Here is a 20,682-nt window from a genome sequence, read left to right as displayed (position 1 = left end):
TTTCTACAATTTGATAAATCAATAACATTACCATCAGTTTCTCCAAAATTTTGGGGTTTCCCTTCTAACACCTAGTCAACAATTTCCTATAATCCTAATCAGATATTACAATATAAATAAATAAATAAATAAATAACGCCCTAAAACCCTAATCAAACATCAGCCTTAAAATCACCGAAAAAGCCCTAAAATCCAACTCCAAAGAATAATACCTCAAATTATCATCGAGCAAGAACAAAGTACATAGAAATCAATAGTTTCAACTTTAAATAACACAGGAAGAAGTACAATACTTGCAATAAAAGTTTGATTAGTGAACTCACCTCAGTAACTACTGTTCTTCGTATATTCTCTCATTGAAAAGATAAAATTAATCTGTAAATATAATGAGAAATCGTTTGACAAACGACTGCTAGGGTTTTATCAAAATTTAAGAGAACTAAAAAAGATGGATTTTTTGCTTACCAAAGGAATTGAAATTTTCGCAATTTATGGTTAAGGCGAGAGAGGGTCGAGCATTGGACTAAATTTTAGAGCTTGCTTTAGGGTTTGCAAGTCGGGTACGGATCGTGATCATTGACCCGATAAGAATTAAAACAAGGATAATTTCCTTCAACGACTGCATCTTGGTAAAACCCTAACCTCTTCTTACCTCTCGAGCACCTCTAAACATATCGAACAACTCTCACCTATAGAAACCTCCTCCGAAAAATCACATGCATAGCTGTACACCTGAATTTCCTTCAACAACGACACCCTCCACAATTGTTCAATCTCTGGGTCTGACTCAATGTCGACATATTGCTCGTCGATAGTGTCATCAAGAATCGCCCGATGAAGTTTATAACTACATGCAACTTTGAGGAGCACCACAAATATCAAGGCGGAGATTTCGAATACTTGTAGATGGAGATGTGAAGGTTGTGGTGATGGTGGAGGGGGATGAACGGAGTTTATGTTGGTGTCACGCGTTTTGAAGACAATTTGGAGGAGGAAGGAGAGATTGTTGGCGAGCTTCTTTTGTAGATGATGAAGATGATTTGAGTTAGGTAGCTAATAATGCTTTGCATTCTAATTGTTTGTTAATTATACGTTACATGGATAAGATTAAACAAGTAATGATCTGTTTAGTTAAGATACATGGATATTGGAGGTGAAACTTGTGTGGATAGTGTATCATCAATCCAAGGAAAGCAAAATAAATAATCAACAAACTACATTCAATAACATGATGATGGCCATGCTTTGTTGTCTCTCTTCTTCTCAAATAGCTTTTAATCTATGAAAATAAGAACAGAATAATGATATAAGAAAAACCTTAATCTATTAAAAGTACGTTTGTTTCCACGAAAATAACTATAAAGTAGCTAAAAAGAAAAACAAAAACTAATCTTACTATTTCTGAACAAAAAAATTAATATGTTTATTAAAAACATATTACTTCCTCTATCTCTTTAATACACCAAATGCTCTTTCAATGGCATTGCAAAGTGACGCGTGTCTTAGGTTAAATAGCTGACGTTGAGTCCTTGGTGGATTTCTTGAATACTCATTCAAATGGTAGCATTCCCCTCCATATGGTGGAATTATTCCACTTCTTAACATGTATCAACCATCAGGGAGATAATATTTTCCTAAAAAAAGTTTCATAGTCATTATAACTTATTAAAAAAGGGTTTTTTATCATTAGTAGATTATTCAGGATTAATGATTATCTTGAGGGATTTTAAGTGGAAATCATCGTTGTAAAGCATTTTTTAAAATTCTGAAATCAGGTGTAGTACCTTCCACCAAGGTAAGACATAAGTGAATTTCAAGTCAAATGTGCAAGCAGCCAATACATTTTGTGACGGATGATCTTTCCTACCACGATATTTAGGAGCGTCAGTAGGAGAAATCTTTACTCAGATGTGTGTTGCATCTATTGCTCCAACACAATCATGACAATATAGGGAGTAATTAGTTAAATTCTACTTTTAACAACCTATACAAAGATAAGAATTGTGAAATTTATCATCGCCTTGAAATATGGATCAAACTTTGGATTATTGAGTATCTCTGGAGGAATTTGTGCTCCATTGGGTTGTATTAAAAATATCTCTTCCAACTCTATCATAGCCCTTAAAACATTATGAAAATGATAACTCACACTCTCTCCAGATCGTCCAAATATCTTACTAACCTCACGAGTAGTTACGTTGTGTCCCAACATATACAAAAAATTTGTAACTTGTTCCTCAATAGTAACTCTTTTTTAGTTCGTTTAAGCCCCATCGTCTCTCTCTAATATTCCACATAATTGATGAAAAGCCGGTGGATTCATTCGGATCATTTTCCTACATACAACCCTTTGTGATAATATTTTTCGCACCATATTAGTTACTTCTCTAGGCTCTTGGGGTTCACTATAATCTTCTTCTATTTTCTCTTTGTTGTATGAACCAATAAACAATCACACAAAGAACATATCCAAGTGCACAATGGCATGCATGTTGAAATTTGACCCATGCTTCATCCATTATCTATGTGAGGATATAAAAAAATAACACAATTAGGATAGAAAACTAAGAATCCTTAATTATACACAAACTAATGTTAAATTTGGAAGCTCTCGTTACAATACACAAAATTAGCTTATCATGTAATTGTTTTTTTTAAAACGCCCCGGAAAGTTCCACCAGCGAATGGTTTAGTGATTGTCCCGTCAACTAATCGTTGTAAATTCCTTTCCGACATCATAACCACTAATCCAATCGAGCAAATAAATAACATTCTCATAAAACATGCGCCAACTGAAAATACATAAAATGGTAATTACCAATACTCTCGACGAAGTTCATGTCATCCAAGTAATAAACAGATCCAATAATAAGCTGAAATGCAGTCTCTAACAAATTCTAATCTGGTTCCAACAATAAATTGGCGCAATTTACTCTTTATAATACGATTATTGCTTAAATTCCATGAAATAACGCTGTAAAAAAATCGCAGAAATTATCGCTCTAATTCCGAGCGTTAGATGCAATGTTTCCCCGCCACCTCATTAAGATCATATTGGCATACTCTTGCCCCTCCCCCCAACCCCCCCCCCCCCCCCAAAAAAAAGAGCAGACACCATAATTCGGAATCTGCCTTAAAAAAACGATGAAGCAAAATTGTGTGTACTCAAAAGAGAAATAGAGATAAAGCTCAAACCTGAAGAATGCAATTGAGTACAATAAAAAAAATCGACCAGCGGATTGAAAAGAAAACAAAAACCTGGCGCGACCGGCGACTCGGTCTACGAGGCTGAAGCGAAGACGCCGGAGTTGGGAAAGGCGCAGAGGGGGGACTGGATGATGGGGGGGGAGCGGGGACTGGATGATGGTGGGGGGGGGCTGACCGCGCGGGGGAGAGAGCGCGCGCGGGGGGGAGAGAGAGCGCAGCGAGTGGGAAGATCGCAGAGAGAGGGAGAGGCGGCTTGGCAAAAAATGAAAGAAACAGAGAGAAAAAATGTATGTACGGGATAGGGTTTCTGATTAGATCAGGGCCGGTGATTTATTTTGATGGAGGGCAAAAATAGGAGAAGAAATGTATGTATGGGAAACAATGACGATATTTTAGTCTAGATAGAGAGAGATTATTGAGTTGATGATCAATTTCATAAGAAAAAACTTTATTTTTTTTTATTAAAATAAAAGTAGAATAAAATATTATACATATGATGATGACAAATGGGTAACAAGTTGCGCCACTAATCCTTTCTAAATTGTAAAACCCAACCTACGAAACAAGTACTTAGCAGACCCTGCTGTCGCCACATTTAGCAGGACCCAACACGTACTTTATTTTATTGTTTTTTTATTTTATTTTTTTAATTTAAATAATCATGATATTTAAACACGTGCAATGCACCTGCATCTCAACTGGTCTTTTCAAAAGTGGAGGTGACACCTAGATGCAATTAAAGATATATAGAGAAAGTAATATATTTTAATAAACAAATTAATTTTTCTGTTCAGAAATAGTAAGATAAGTTTTTTTTTTCCTTTTCAGCTACTTTATAGCTGTTTTCGTGGAAACAAACCTACTATTAATGGATTAAGGTTTTTCTTGTATCATTATTCTGTTCTTATTTTCATAGATTAATAAAAGCTATTTGAGAAGAAGGGAGACACAACAGAGCGTGGTCATCATGTTATTGAATGTAGTTTGTTGATTATTTATTTTGCCTTTCCTTGGATTGATGATACACTATCCACACAAGTTTCACCTCCAATATCAGTCATGTATCTTAACTAAACAGATCATTACTTGTTTAATCCTATCCATGTAACGTATAAGTAACAAACAATTGAATGCAAAGCATTGTTAGCTACCTAACTCAAATCACCTTCATCGCCTACAAAAGAAGCGCGCCAACAATATCTCCTTCCTCCTCCTCCAGATTGTCCTCAAAATGCGTGACATCAACATAAACTCGGTTCATCCGCCTCCGCCGTCACCACAACCTTCACATCTCCATCTACAAGTATTCGAAATCTCCGCGTTGATGTTTGTGGTGCTCCTCAAAGTTGCATGTAGTTGTTATAAACTCCATCGGGCGATTCTTGATGGCACTATCGACGAGGAATATGTCGACATTGAGCCAGACCCAGAGATCGAACAATTGTGGAGGGTGTCGTTGTTGAAGGAAATTCTGGTGTACAGCTATGCGTGTGATCATTCGGAGGAGGTTTCTATAGGTGAGAGTTGTTCGATATGTTTAGAGGTGCTCGAGAGGGAAGAAGAGGTTAGGGTTTTACCAAGATGCGGTCATTTGTACCATAGGGTTTGTATTGATAAGTGGTTGGTAAAAAGGTCTGTCCTGTGCCCAGTATGTAGGGCCCAAGTTATTGGCTAAAGATCTTTGATATTATACCAGAGCAAGTAACTCATGTTCGATTGTCATTTGCCCTGAATTTAAAGCAGGTCATAAAAAAATTTAATACCTTTACATGATTCTAAGTTTCGGCTCATAAAAAGAGTGACAGATCAGATGGAGCTTTTTCAGCCTATTTATTTCTTTTCAGACAATATGGAGAACTTCTATATATAGAAAGAGATTTTTATGTTTCTATCAATGGAGTTTGAATAGATGTTTGAAATTAAGTCCAGTAATTTATATGCAATTAGCAATTAGTTTTCAAATTCCTTTTTTTTTAAATTTTCCCTTTGCAATATTGCTAGTTGAATGAGCGTAACTTTAGATATAATAAGAATCCACCAGATAACATTGTTGGTTAAATGGGGGTTTTTCATTTATGGGCATAACTCTAGGGGAGATAAAGAATCCACTGGATTGATAATATTAAAGATTTAATCGTACATATACTCAATAGTAGCTTATTGTCTCGAAATTTTTTATTGAGTAGCCTTAAACCAAATTCAAGATCTTATTTGAGCAAAAGTGTTCAGTGGGTCCCTAAATATTACACCGTGTTTAAAATTTGAGCGTAGTCCAAGAAATCATGAGCAATCTTCATTCTAACAAATAATTTAATACTTTCAAGTGAATTAGCTCTTGATTAAGAACCATTAAAACTGTAAACAAAGATTAGAAAAGACACTTGTGAACATATTACTAGCGACCATGAATTTAAAGAAGGGGCATGGATATACTGAGGCGCTCATTTTGTTATGAATGTGTAGAAGCCATTTTAAGTAAGATCCCGCATTATTTTGTCATGAAAAGTCCAGTACGCATCACGTGGAGGACCACGTCAGCGACTAAAATTGGCGAGCATTTAACTGAAGGAAAATGATTTAAGAACTAAAAATATGAGACCAAGGAAGGGGACAGGTGAGGTGTCCCCTCCCTATTGCCATGCCAACTCATGCCAACTCATTATGCAATAGGAAGGGGACATCTCACCTGTCCCCTTCCTTGGTCCCATATTTTGGATCCCCGTAGCAGCACTCTTAACTGAAACAAGCGTTTCTATAGCTCCTAGGAAAATAAGAACTTTTAGTCAAGCTTGATGTTTAGAATTAATTTGAAAACGAGGGGTAAAAAAAATAGTCAAAAAGATGAGGTTGAAAGAAGCTAACATTTGAGCTTTTTGCGTAGGTATCCCCACAAAAGAAACACAAAGTGGAACCTGTTAGATCTACATCATAAAACTTGAGATCTAAAACCATATAGCCATGATTAATTCAAAGAGATTAACAAAAATCTAAAAGAGCGGAAGCTTATACCTGAATTCATTGCTTGATCTTGATTTTGGGTTTTGGATCTTCTAACCTTAGGGTTTTCTCCTTAGCCGAAATTCTCTCTTAGATGGGGGTGAAGAGAATTAGAGAATGTAGTAACCCTAGATTAGGGACCATAACCCCTTATTTATAGATGTTGTACTTTTGTAATTTAGCCCCTCAATAAATTACAATTACAACCTGGTATCTGCACATATAACCTCATGACTTATTTAAATACCAAATTAACCCAACTTAATTGATCACTTCAGTGGGTTATCCTGAAAGATAGCAATACACATTGATTAATCATATGTGCCCACAAATAGATTTATTAGATTAAATCCAACAATCTCCCACTTGGGCACCATATGATTCCTTAAACTGTGTATAACCTTATGAGCTCAAAAATTGCTATCACTGAAATGGTATTTCCGAACAATCTCGTCCATTGACTATATCAATATAGGATCAAAGCGGCCTTCGTCACATTTATCGTGACTCGACCCATCAATGGTCACATATACCAATACAATCAAACGACATAGATCAATCATGGATGTGCAGCATGAAAATTACATGCAATGTGATCAGTACATGTCTATTTTCAACTGGTCCTCCTTAGTGAGGTCAAAACCAAACATAATGTAACAGAGTGTCTTAACTGAAAACTTTATTCTGATCAGACAATACAAACAAACATAAAGCACCACAAATACAAACTCCCACTAAAACATAATATCCTCAAATAATACCACACCCATATGAGCAGTATGCTCATGAAAGACCTTAGGTGGCAATCCCTTAGTAAGAGGATCAGCTATCATGGAGTTTGTCCCAATGTGCTCTATGGATATCTGTCCACTCTGTACCCTTTCTTTCACAACCAGGAACTTAATGTCAATATGTTTTGACTTAGTTGAGCTCCTGTTGTTATTGGAATACATTACTGCAGATTTATTGTCACAATATAACCTTAGTGGTCTTTCAACATTTTCCAAAATGCGCAGTCCCGTGACAAAATTTCGCAGCCATATTCCCTGATTGGATGCCTCATAGCAAGCTACAAATTCTGCTGCCATAGTGGAGGAAGCTACTAGTGTTTGTTTGACACTTTTCCATGATATAGCTCCTCCTGCTAACATATAAATGTAGCCTGATGTAGACTTCCTGCTATCTTGGCATCCAGCAAAATCAGAGTCCGAATACCCAATGACCTCTAATTTCTCTGATTTTCTGTATGTGAGCATGTAATCTTTTGTTTTCTGAAGATACCTCATAACCCTTTTGACTGCTATCCAATGATCCATACCAGGGTTGCTTAAGTATCTGCCTAACATCCCAACAATGTACGCAATATCCGGACGCGTACATACCTGAGCATACATTAGACTTCCTACAGCCGAAGCATAAGGAATCTTCTGCATTTCCTGAATTTCAAGGTTACCTTTAGGGCACTGATTGAGACTAAACTTGTCTCCTTTAGCAACAGGGGTGTCACCTGGTCTGCAATCTTGCATGCCAAACCTTTTAAGTACCTTATCGATATAGCTCTTTTGTGATAATCCAAGAATACCCCGAGAGCGATCTCGATGTATCTGGATCCCTAATATAAAAGAGGCGTCCCCAAGATCTTTCATCTCAAAATTCTTTGATAGAAATCTCTTGGTTTCGTGCAACATGCCTATATCATTAGTGGCAAGCAAGATGTCATCCACATACAGAACCAGAAAAATATACTTACTCCCACTGAACTTGTGATATACACAGTCATCAACAATGTTCATCTCAAAACCGAACGAGATAACTATTTGTTGAAACTTATGATACCATTGACGAGGAGCTTGCTTGAGTCCATAGATGGATTTCCTTAATTTGCAAACCATATTCTTTGGGTCTCCTGACACAAAGTTTTCTGGTTGCACCATATAAATCATCTCATCAATGTCTCCATTGAGAAATGCAGTCTTAACATCCATCTGATGTAACTCAAGATCATAATGAGCAACAAGTGCCATGATTATTCTGAAAGAGTCTTTCGATGAAACCGGAGAGAAAGTCTCTGTATAATCAATGCCTTCCTTTTGAGTATAGCCTTTAGCCACAAGACGCGCCTTATACCTCTCCACATTACCGTTTGCATCCCGCTTGGTTTTAAAAATCCATTTACAACCAATTGGTTTTGCACCTTCTGGCAATGGGACAAGTTCCCAAACCTTATTGTCTTGCATAGACTTATACTCTTCATTCATGGCATCAATCCACTGTTGAGAGTTAGAACTTTTCATGGCCTGAGAGAAGTTGATTGGATCATCTTCTAACATTCCACTACTTTCCTCATGTTCTTGGAGAAATACAATATAATCATCCGGAATAGCATTTCTCCTTTCTCTCGTGGATCTCCTTAATGGCACTGGTTCTTGAGGTTGTTGAGTTTGTTCTTCTGGAACAGGGAGTTGTTCAACATTATCATCTTGAGGTTCCGGATTTACTTCTTGAGCAACAACAGGTATAGGAACCTGAATATTGTCAAAAGTAACTGTATGGATTGGATCTGAAGCCAATTCCTCCTCAAAACTAATGTCTCTAACCTTATTTCTCCCCCCAAACTCAACATCCTCAAAGAATGTTGCTGTTCCCGTCTCAAAAATATTCCTTATAGTGGGATCATAAAACTTATAGCCCCTAGAGCGATCAGGGTACCCAATAAAGTAGCTGCTAACTGTTTTGGAGTCCAATTTCTTTTCATTTGGCCTATAAGGCCTTGCCTCAGCTGGACATCCCCAAATATGTAAATGCTTTAAACTGGGCTTTCGACCAGTCCAAAGCTCATAAGGTGTTTTAGCAACTGCTTTACTTGGTACTCTATTCAGAATGTAAGCTGCTGTCTTAAGTGCTTCTCCCCAGAGTGACTCTGGTAAAGAAGAATGAGCAATCATACTTCTTACCATATCCTTAAGAGTCCTGTTTCGTCTTTCAGCTACACCATTCATGCTAGGTGAACCCGGCATAGTGTACTGTGGGACGATACCGCATTCCTCTAGGTATCTAGCAAATGGTCCTGGACGTTGTTCACCTGAACCATCATATCTACCGTAGTACTCACCACCACGATCAGATCTGACGGTTTTAATTCTTCTGTTGAGTTGATTCTCAACTTCAGCTTTATAGGCTTTGAACATGTCCAGAGACTCAGATTTTTCATGAATAAGATATAGGTGCCCATAACGTGAGTAATCGTCTATGAATGATATAAAATATTGTTGACCATTCCAGGATTCCGTAGGGAATGGCCCACAAATATCCGTATGTATCAATTCTAAGACATCCGAAGATCTGTTGGCACCTAATCTCTTCACTTTGGTCTGTTTTCCCTTGATACATTCAACACATACGTCGAAGTCCGAAAAATCAAGGGAATCCAAAATGCCATCAGACACAAGACGCTCAACTCTACCTTTTGAGATATGACCTAAGCGCTTATGCCATAATGTCGCCGAATTTTCCTTATTTAATTTACGCTTAGTACCACGTGATTCCACATGCAAGGATTCATTGTAAGAAGCAATTGTATCAAGCAAATATAGGTTGTCATAAATACTCAAGTAACCGGTTCCCACAACATTTGAATTAAAAGATAAACTGAATTGACTGTTTCCAAATGAACAAGAATAACCTGATTTGTCCAATACAGAAACAGAAACCAAATTCCGTCTAAAAGACGGTACTACAAAAGTATCTTTTAAATCCAAATAATAACCAGTTCCTAACAACAACCTAAAGTGCCCAATTGCTTCCACATCTACCGATTGTCCGTCGCCCACAAAGATGTGTCTTTCAACATCACTTGGCTTTCGGTAGCTCAGGCAACCCTGCATAGAAACACTTATGTGAGTAGTAGCACCAGAGTCTAACCACCAAGTGTTTCTAGGTACTGAAGCTAAATTAACCTCAGAACAGACCAAAGCAAGGAACGTACCCTTATTATCACGCCAGGCGTGATATTTTGTACAGTCCTTCTTTACATGTCCAGGCTTCTTACAGAAGAAACAACCCTGATTATCCTTATGTTGTTTCTTCTCAACTGGACCCTTAGCAGCTTCCTTATCATTCTTCCTTTTCTTGCCCTTATCCTTAGAGGCATAGGCCAAATGAGCACTTTCTGTCTTATCTTGCTTCAACCTGTCTTCTTCTTGCACACAGTATGAAATGAGCTCATTTAGAGTCCATTTCTCCTTTTGACAGTTATAACTGACCTTAAATTGGTTAAACTGTGCAGGAAGAGACAACAAAACCAGATGCACTAATAACTCGTCACAAAGATCGAGTTTAAGTGCCTTAAGCTTTGAAGCAATATGAGACATTTCCATAATGTACTCCCTGATATTTCCTTTGCCCTTATACTTCATTGAAATCAAGCGAGCTAAAAGCGTGCTTGTTTCTACCTTATCGTTTTTCGCAAAACGCTTCTCAATTTCGGCAAGGAAATCTTTAGCCTTAGTAATCCCTTCGGATTCTATGCCCCTGAAGGCTTCCGGAACGCCGCGCTTAATGATCATAAGACTCATGCGATTTGAACGCTCCCACTTCTCATGCTCCTTCTTTGCATCAGGAGTGCTATCCGCATTGAGAGGTTGGGGTTGTTCAGTTCTTAATGCATAGTCAAGATCCATGCAGCCAAGAACAATTAATATGTTCTCTTTCCAAACCTTGAAGTTTGTCCCATTTAGCATGGGAATTGAGTTGATGTTAGCAGAAATTGTTGCAGCAGATGCATTAGCTGAAATAAAACAAAAATGCTCACATCAATAACCATAATCAATAAAATTCAAATAATGACAATCCCCATCCAAGATACCGGCACAACATTAATATCAAGTCTTTGGACAGTAATATTAACTTGTAAGTGATACCTTGTTGCAATGATCAAACATTGACAATAACTCATGTCAAATAATGAAACTATCTTTGGATCGATTCATTATTCACATGTAAACCTTATAATTGTCACACGCTTATCATCGCAGATGTGTATACAGTCTAAATAAATATTAACCTTCCTTTGGGCCGATTAAATATTTACACGAAAGCATACACACAAACATCTCACATTCCTCATGAACAATCTACACAAGAGAGGTTACTTTGGCAACTTCTTGTTTCAATTAATCAATTGGAGTGAGAGACAACCTTAATACCTTAGTGTCATAATATTTGAATTAAATAATTGATTAAAAACCAAATTAGATTTAAATTAAAAAGTTTTAATTTAAATCAACTGAATTTCCAAAAACTTAATTGGGGTCTCACAGCTTAATTAGGGCCCATAACTTAATTGAATAAATTAAGTATACCAAAGTGGACCCATGAAAAGCCGAGGCTTAACCATAATGAACACGAAGTTCCCTTAACTTCGAACGCGAGGTTCGACTGTATTGAGTACGAGACTCACTTAAGCACGAACGCGAGGTTCGTCTGAAAATGAACGAACGCGAGGTTCGTTTGATAAAAGAACGCGAGGTTCAACTTGGGAACGAACGCGAGGTTCGTTTAAAAAATGAACGCGAGGTTCGACTGAAGTACGAACGCGAGGTTCGTCTGAAGTACGAACGCGAGGTTCGTCTGAAGTTCGAACGCGAGGCTCGACTGAAGCACGAACGCGAGGTTCGTCTGAAGTACGAACGCGAGGTTCGTCTGAAGTACGAACGCGAGGTTCGTCTGAAGTACGAACGCGAGGTTCGTCTGAAGTACGAACGCGAGGTTCGTCTGAAGTACGAACGCGAGGTTCGTCTGAAGTACGAACGCGAGGTTCGTCTGAAGTACGAACGCGAGGTTCGTCTGAAGAACGAACGCGAGGTTCGTTAAAAAAATTGAGCTTGACGCTCACCTGAGTTGAACGCGAGGTTCACCTTAGAACGAACGCGAGGTTCGTTAAAATTGAGCTTGACGCTCACCTGAGTTGAACGCGAGGTTCACCTTAGAACGAACGCGAGGTTCGTTGAGCGCGAAGCTCGGTTAAAATTGAACGAACGCGAGGTTCGTTTGAGGTAACCACCTCCTTAATTTTCGCCATGAACCCTTAGGGTTTCAAATTGAAACCGCCGCCGACAAACCCAACCTGAGAACGAACGCAAAGTTCGTTAAAATTGAACACAGAGTTCAACCTGAGTACGAACGCAATGTTCGACCTGAGAACGAACGCAAAGTTCGTTAAAAATGAACGCAGAGTTCAACCTGAGAACGAACGCAAAGTTCGTTAAAATTGAATGCAGAGTTCAACCTGAGTACGAACGCAATGTTCGACCTGAGAACGAACGCAAAGTTCGTTAAAAATGAACGCAGAGTTCAACCTGAGAACGAACGCAAAGTTCGTTAAAATTGAACGCATAGTTCATCCTTGAGTACGAACGCAATGTTCGACCTGAGAACGAACGCAAAGTTCGTTAAAAATGAACGCAGAGTTCAACCTGAGAACGAACGCAAAGTTCGTTAAAATTGAACGCAGAGTTCATCCTTGAGTACGAACGCAATGTTCGACCTGAGAACGAACGCAAAGTTCGTTAAAAAATGAACGCAGAGTTCAACCTGAGAACGAACGCAAAGTTCGTTAAAAATGAACGCAGAGTTCAACCTGAGAACGAACGCAAAGTTCGTTAAAAATGAACGCAGAGTTCAACCTGAGAATTCAAACTGAAACCGCCGCCGTCAAACCCAAAAATCTTTGATTTTTATTTTCAAAACAGATCCAGAATTGGAAAAAATTGAAGAAAAAATCAAAGAGAAAACCAAAAAATTCCAAAAAGTTACTGTTTACCGGCGATTTTTTTCAGTTACTGTTCATCCAAAGAAAAAACTTTACTTTTCACCCGAAAAAAAAATTTTCGTTACTGTTCACCGAACATTACTGTTCATCCGAACCCAAAAAATGAATCTTTAACCAGAGATTTAAGATCAAAAACCCAATAAAACTTAAATCCCTAAGAATTAATCAAGGTGGTTCTGATACCACTTGTTAGATCTACATCATAAAACTTGATATCTAAAACCATATAGCCATGATTAATTCAAAGAGATTAACAAAAATCTAAAAGAGCGGAAGCTTATACCTGAATCCATTGCTTGATCTTGATTTTGGGTTTTGGATCTTCTAACCTTAGGGTTTTCTCCTTAGCCAAAATTCTCTCTTAGATGGGGGTGAAGAGAATTAGAGAATGTAGTAACCCTAGATTAGGGACCATAACCCCTTATTTATAGATGTTGTACTTTTGTAATTTAACCCCTCAATAAATTACAATTACAACCTGGTATCTGCACATATAACCCCATGACTTATTTAAATACCAAATTAACCCAACTTAATTGATCACTTCAGTGGGTTATCCTGAAAGATAGCAATACACATTGATTAATCATATGTGCCCACAAATAGATTTATTAGATTAAATCCAACAGAACCTAGAGAGCCAAGTTATGTGGCGTGCCTTGCTGCAGTACGAGTCCAACCAAGAACAAAAAACATCACACGTCCAAGCTAAGACAAAAAGTAAATTGCCAAGGGCCCAGGGTTTTTCCTGCAAAGCAACCTACAACCCTAAAGACATCACAAAACTTTCCAGAGAAACAAACATACAGATCATGTACATTCGTTCAGAAGTATGTTCTTTAGTGAAGATATGTACACAAAAGCCCAAAAGCAAAGACCTAACCAGTTTACAGATACTCCGGCAGCTGGATTCGGTCTAATACTGGACCCTTCGATCCAACAATTTGAATGGCTGGATTTGAGTGGCCTTCCATAAATACATTGGTAACCTGCAATAGATAATGGATAATTAAAAAAGAGATTAAAAAATAGAACCAAAGGCGAATCAATGAATTTTTTTAAAAGACGAGCATGAATTTTTCCACTAAACTACCATGCTTGACAATACTTGGTAAATCATCATGCGCGAAGCACATGACATGTTTTGAACAATTTTACCTTTGTGTATTTTACATTTTCTATATTACCCTCCCCCTCTTCTCCCCTACCCTTACTCTTTTTCCAGAAGGCATGGGATGTATCTTATAGGCTTAGAATCAGATAGTTGAAGTTGAGTTATATTTATGAAACTTTTAATTGCCTACAAAAAAATGGGAAGGGTAGAACCAAGAATTAAGTCCTTCACTGCCTTGCATATGATTCAATGTAAGATCTGTGTACCTGTGTGCATCCGAAAAGTTTCAGAATCTGAAGATTAGAGCAGCTATCAACAATTAATCCCAGTGCTTCATCTGACATGTTGCGACAAAATGAAAGGTCTAGAGTCTTCAAAGTTGAGGAACATCGACGGGAAATAGCTATGGCAGTTTGCTGACCGACCTGAAGAAAATTGTTGTAAGAATCATGTATGTGTCAAAATTATTACAGTTTATCTAGCTTCCATTAGAGAAGATGCAAGTGCAAAAATAACTCATAAGTAGGACAACACATGAAACCAGACGAGCCGATAATCTTATGAACTGGTGAGCTCATTAGTGTAAATGGCTTGAGTTGCTAGAAATGTCATCACTGGAATTGGATCTGGTGTCCTTACAACTATAACCTGATCACTTCTCCTAACTAGTCCAATTAGTAGCCTCTGTTGATTTAATTGCTACTTCTCACATGATGTTGGGAACATCACTGTTTAAGTTGTCATACGATACTATTTACATCAAGTGTAAGATTTTTCTGGATTACATTAGATATGAAAGAAAAAGATACACCTGATATCAGGGCGGATACGGAAAATATTTCCTATGGGGGCACATATATTCTTATACATATAAATTATAATTAATATAATATAAATTTTACAATAGAAAAAATTAGTTATACAATAATCCCAGAGATCTCAACACATAATGCTTTTCATTATTATTTTCATATCAACGCATGATCATTTTCATTTAAAAATAATAATAAAGCTACTAAATTCTAACAATAGTTCTTCGGAATTGTATGAGGTCATCAATTTTATGGGGGTGCCCACATAAATTTGTATATCCCTTAATAAAATCAAATAAAATTTTATGGGGGTAAGTGCCCCTATACCATATGCTTCCATCCTTGCCTGACGTAGACAGTATCTTATAACACTTCAACACTGATGTTTCCCAACATTAAGAAATAATAAGTCGTTAAAATGCTATAACTGCATTTTAAAATTAGATGGGGGTACAATTAGTGCTAATTCCGACATCCACTCACAAAAAATTAATTACTGAGAAACAGTGTGATAATAAGATTCTTCAAGAGTTACTGGAGAACAAGAAAAGACATCCTCCTTATAATTTTATAGAAACCTCTTTACTAAGTATCACCAAGTAATTTCATGTAAAAAAGGTCTAAGAGTAAGGCAGTATTCCCTATTCCAGGAGAACCCTCCATAAGTACAGATGTTTCAAAATCCACATAAGTTACTATGACATATGTTTCTTTCTCAGACTATGACATAAGTTTCTTTCTCAGACTTGGAGAAGTGGAATGTGGAATGTATTATCATTAATGACATTCAAGAATTGAAAGCAGTATTCACTATTCCAGGAGAACCCTCCCCATAAGTGTAGGTGTATCAAAATCCACGTAACTTACTACGACATAAGTTTCTTTGTCAGACTTGGAGATGAGGAACGTATTATCATTGAGAACTTCCTTCCACAAGTAAACCGCATATTTCATTGAACGAACAAAAGAAAAGAAGATGCAACTCCCAAAGGAATCATAAAACAGAAACACACATGATTATGCTTGACCATTTAAGTTGTTACAATAATATCCTCTAAAAATATGGATTGAACCATAGTGCTATTCAGAAGGCTTTTTCAGGGAGATAACTATGGATAAGAAACAATGAAAACAGGTTCAAATTCCAATAAGTCATTCCATATTAAGCTTTTGGTCGTTCAAATATTTGTATTCTCACAGACCCTCACAGACCAAGAGAGTACGTTCCTGAAAGACAATATTCAATTAGATGTAATAATACAACATGATATTCTATCGCTACTATTGAACGAATAGGGGACATAACTAGCAAAATTAGAAGTCAAGATCTATCAGTCCATGACTCCATATCACAATATACTGCAGTTGTAAGCTATAAGATAAGGTACAGTAGAAGTAGACAAAGAAAATATTAGTTGATTAGATTATGCTCCCTAGTTACTCTAGAGTTCTATGAGTTCAAATTTTTATCTGCTTAATCCAATACAATTGACCTAGTATAGAACGGATCAGCTACAATTAAAAAATAGAAATAGATACAGTTGAAATTATCAGCAATGATACACAACAAAGACATTATCCACATTGGTGGCGCCAGTAATTTATCAGCAACAGTGTGAGTCGTTTGTGTTCATAATAGTTTTGTCCAGAAGTGTCATAAATCACATAGGTTATCCAAGATATTTCTCAATGTTGTCCAAAAACTAAACACAGCACAACCATTATCCAAATTTATAGTCAGCAATTTATCAGCAATAATGTCAGACTTTTACGTGTTCATATTAGTTTTGTCCAGAAGTGCCATAAATGTAATTTGGTTATCCTAAATATTTCTCAATGTAGTCTGAAGAACTAAACATCACAAATACTCAGGCGCTCTAAAACATTTTGAAACAAATGTCACACAGCTTTAGGCACTTTCATATACCAGTACTACCATGGTTCAATACATTTGCACTTCATCTCACCATTCTCACTCAATTCTGTCCTTAATCCTCACAAAACGATTAAACTCAGTCCACGAAGATACTGACACCATGGCTAATATTTGCATGGTTAGCCCCACTCCTGCAGCCAGAGTGTTATCATATCCATGTTACTTTGTACCTTTACTGAATACCATTTGCAAACTTTCTTCTGATAAAGGTCAGTAACAATTGCTGCCACAGAAAACTCATGAATGACAAGCCTTTATCTGTTTTGTTTTTTATTTTGTTTTGTTTTGTTTTGTTGTTGTTGTTTTCTAACAATTAAATGTAAATATTTCATAAGGGGTAACGGTCCTTAACAATAATTGCACATGACCATTTCAGAAGAACATGTAATATAGTTTCTCAACTTTAAAAGAAAAAACCTCTCGATATATGTAACTACCAATGCAATATAGAAACTTGGATACCTTTGCAAAATTGTTGACTGAAAGTTCAATCAATGACCCTCCAGAAGCTTCCAGGAATGCTGCAAGAGCTTCATCACTGGCGAATGAAAGCGAAGTCAATGTCAACACTCTAACAGAAGTCAGCGTCATCTTATACACATCAATGTTAAAACTCAACACATTCATGATTTTGTGTGTGTGTGTGTGTAGAGAGAGAGAGAGAGAGAGAGAGAGAGAGAAATGGGTATGTTTGGTACCAAGCACAAGTTTTTGTGCTTGGTAGTGAGGTGACATATTCCCCTCCACTCATTGAAATCGGGGGAGCTACCACTCACGCTCCTAACCACACACACATCCAACCACATACCCACCTAGCCAGCCACCCACGCGCGTATGCCATTTCATAAAAAGTTTTCTTTTTCCCAAAGAGGCCAATTAGTGCTCATTTTCCCCGTGGCTAGAGTCAAGGCTTCAATAAGAGAACCTCTTGAGGCTATCAGGTGATACTATATAAAAAGATGACACTTAATTTTCTTAATAAGCACACAAGTGCTGTAAGGCAGTAGCACAGGAAACACGTGCATCATAAATGGGGGGGGGGAGGGAGTACATTCATTTTCCCCTTAATTTTTTAACCTTCAAAATATATTCCAGAGTCAACAAATTAAATTATTAACAAATGAAGATGGATAGTATGAAGCAAAAACATACTTATTTGCCTAGAAAATAATACTACATAATTGACAGTAAAATGAAAAAAAAATCATTCATAGAAGCAGACGATATGGCTGCTAATTTGAGAAATGATTGCAGGGCTTATTAGCATTCTCATATCAGTTGCCTTAACTATTGCCTTAACTATTGCTATTGAAGGCAAAAACTGAAATCACACTGTATAAGGTTTTGAATTTCACCTAAATGCATTGCGACGAAGTTTGAGTTTCTGAATTGATCTACAACCATTGGCTAGGTAACCTATTGCCAAATCATTCAGCCGGTTCAAGTTCCGAAGGTCGAGAGAGCGTAACAGGGAACAGCTTTCTCCAATAACTTTCATCGAACCAGCAGTCAGTTTACTGCATCCAAAGTCAAAAAATTTATAGCTACCTTCTGAAGACTAAACATATATACAACAAGAATGTTGCAGATGTTAATGCTGTATATGAACAAACTTACTAACCAGTTCAACACAAAGATCATGCAAATGTAATAGGAAAGCCAAAGTAAATAAACTATGATGCAATCTAAAACAGTTCAAAGATAAAGCTTTCAGTATCCTTATTTTAATTTGAGACTATTTCAAAGATAAAGAACTCACTATCCTTGTTTCGATTTGAGACTAACACACATAGGACAAAGTAATAAGGAACTTACCGGCAACCAGACAACCCAAGCTCCTTGATAGTTGATCCACAGGAAGAAACCAGTTTTCTCACAAACTTATTGCTGACAGTCTCAATCTCAGCTACCGACAGAACTTCTAGATTCTTAAGCTTCATCAATGAAGGAAGGATCAGCATAGCATCCACGTCTTGGCACTCATCAATATACAGTTCTTTCAACACTGATTCCAACTTTTCAGCGACATTAATGATCCCAGCTGAGGAGATAAGGGAACACTGGGACAGATTTATACAACTCAGAGAAGGTGCTGAAGAAACAATTGCATTTAGCCCATCATCAGAAAGACGGTAATTACCCCTAAAAGATATCTTAGTCAATAAAGGCAAATTCTTTATTGACCTAGCCAAGATACCCCGTAATACGTAATCAGGCAAACATCTCCCTGAGATATTAAGTTCTAGCACCTGAAACAGTCATAAGGGGGAAAATCCAAGGAAAATCAGCTCCTATGTAGAATGTCAAACTTCATTTGCATAGACCTTCAAACAATTTTGTAACAAACTCCAAAATTAAAAGATGTGAATTCATCCCAAATGTACTGATTACAATAATTTTTTACAAATTAGTCATATAAAATAGACATAATGTGTGAGCCTATGCATCATGAAATGATTAATGTAAATGATAACAACTTAAAATGATAAATAAGTAAATATGAAGTAACTTTCCTACTAGCGTCAATTTTGACAAATAGATAATCACTTAAAAAAGATGATAATTTAACAAATAACAAAGAAACTTGCTAAGCATGAGAATTATACCTTCAATTTTTCAGTATTACACCCACCAAAGGCCTCCTCAAACTCTCCTTCTGTTCCCCATGAACAATCACTCAAATGTATCTCTGTGGGAGACCCACTTACAAGAAGACCAAGAACACGAGAACCCATTTTCCTTGACCTGCATAGATGCGACACAAACCGATGCTTGATAGCATCGGGCACACCATAAAGAGACTCAACCTCTTCAGCATTATCACAAAGAACTTTCATGCATAGATCATGCAGTGAAGGAGGGGATTTCCCAAAGGTCTTAACTTTTTTATCCTTTGAAGGACTCCACTGAATTTTAACCCCAGCATCATCGTTTTTCTTTGAAGAAGAATTCAACTCTCTGGCTATCAGTATCTGCTCTCGATCCCTAATTATCTTCATGGCTGTTGAAAATGGGCCTGGCCAATCTTCATTCTGATCAGCATTCACTGCTAAATCCTCTTCTTCCTCTTCTTCACTAGATTCTTCGTCAGCTTTAAAGAAAGCATATTTGGGAGCCAATTCTAAAGCTACTTTCCTCCCTGACTCTTTTCGAGACTCCTTTGCCATCCGCGTTTTAACCCTTCTTCTGCTTCTTCCACCTTCGAAAACTTCCCGTGCAGAAGATTGGGTAACTTCATTGTTGTAAATCGATGATTGACCTTCTTCAACAACCAACTTGCCTTTCCCTTCTTCATCATCATCAATAACCATCTTATCTTTAGATTTTTCCACAGAAACAGCTTCAGAGACTTCACCATTTTCTTCCAATTGGGACTTTTCGCCGCCATCCAATCTTTTATTTAAATCAACCTCCACTATAGGTTGCCTCTTCGCAAACCTAGGACTCGACCGCAAGTTCATCGACCCCCTCTCTTCCAAAACCCTAGTTTCCACCAACTTGTCCTTTCCTTTCAGTTCATCATCAACAATGATCTCATCCTTAGATTTCTCAACGGGATCAGCAGCATAAACTTCACCGTTTTCTTCGAATCGAACTTCAATCGCCTCAAAATCCAATCTATTCTTCGAATCAACCTCCACTACCGCCTTCCTCTTCTCAATCCTGGTGCCCGATCGCAAGTATACCGAAACCCTAGATTCCCCCTCAATTGGGGACTGAGCAACCCTAGCTTTCCGTTTCCGGCCGGTGACCGTCTCTGAAATAGGCGGCGATAGAGAAGCCAGGC

General features: G+C 37.4%; 1 protein-coding gene across 4 annotated transcripts; it reads right to left on the bottom strand.

Annotated features, from left to right (window-relative positions):
- LOC109845156 (DNA repair protein rhp7) lies at positions 13,647-20,676 on the bottom strand. Of its 4 annotated transcripts, none has more exons than XM_020414369.1 (7): positions 19,502-20,676; positions 18,711-19,144; positions 18,251-18,412; positions 17,358-17,433; positions 14,414-14,572; positions 13,917-14,022; positions 13,647-13,793 (listed from the first exon to the last, which is right to left on the bottom strand). In XM_020414369.1, the coding sequence occupies exons 1-6, from the start codon at positions 20,354-20,356 to the stop codon at positions 13,921-13,923; spliced, it is 1,788 nt and encodes a 595-aa protein (XP_020269958.1). In that variant the 5' UTR covers positions 20,357-20,676; the 3' UTR covers positions 13,647-13,793; positions 13,917-13,920. The 4 variants fall into 4 exon arrangements, with proteins under 4 accessions (XP_020269958.1, XP_020269959.1, XP_020269957.1 ...); XM_020414370.1 differs by having other exon boundaries at positions 13,647-13,781; XM_020414368.1 differs by having other exon boundaries at positions 13,743-14,022.

The sequence above is a fragment of the Asparagus officinalis genome, chromosome 6 (genome assembly GCF_001876935.1).
Source record: "Asparagus officinalis chromosome 6, Aspof.V1, whole genome shotgun sequence".
Lineage (NCBI taxonomy): Eukaryota > Viridiplantae > Streptophyta > Magnoliopsida > Asparagales > Asparagaceae > Asparagus > Asparagus officinalis.
Note: the sequence above shows the minus strand (reverse complement) of the source record. Positions and strands in the feature narration are given on the sequence as shown.

Excerpts from the sequence above, each read along its gene's own strand:
- LOC109845156 (XM_020414369.1), bottom strand. The coding sequence starts at position 20,356 with ATGAACTTGCGGTCGAGTCCTAGGTTTGCGAAGAGGCAACCTATAGTG. Across the intron at positions 19,145-19,501 it reads GTAATACTGAAAAATTGAAG|GTGCTAGAACTTAATATCTC; the intron begins GTATAATTCTCA and ends TGACTGTTTCAG. Across the intron at positions 18,413-18,710 it reads CTTGGGTTGTCTGGTTGCCG|TAAACTGACTGCTGGTTCGA; the intron begins GTAAGTTCCTTA and ends CTTTGGATGCAG.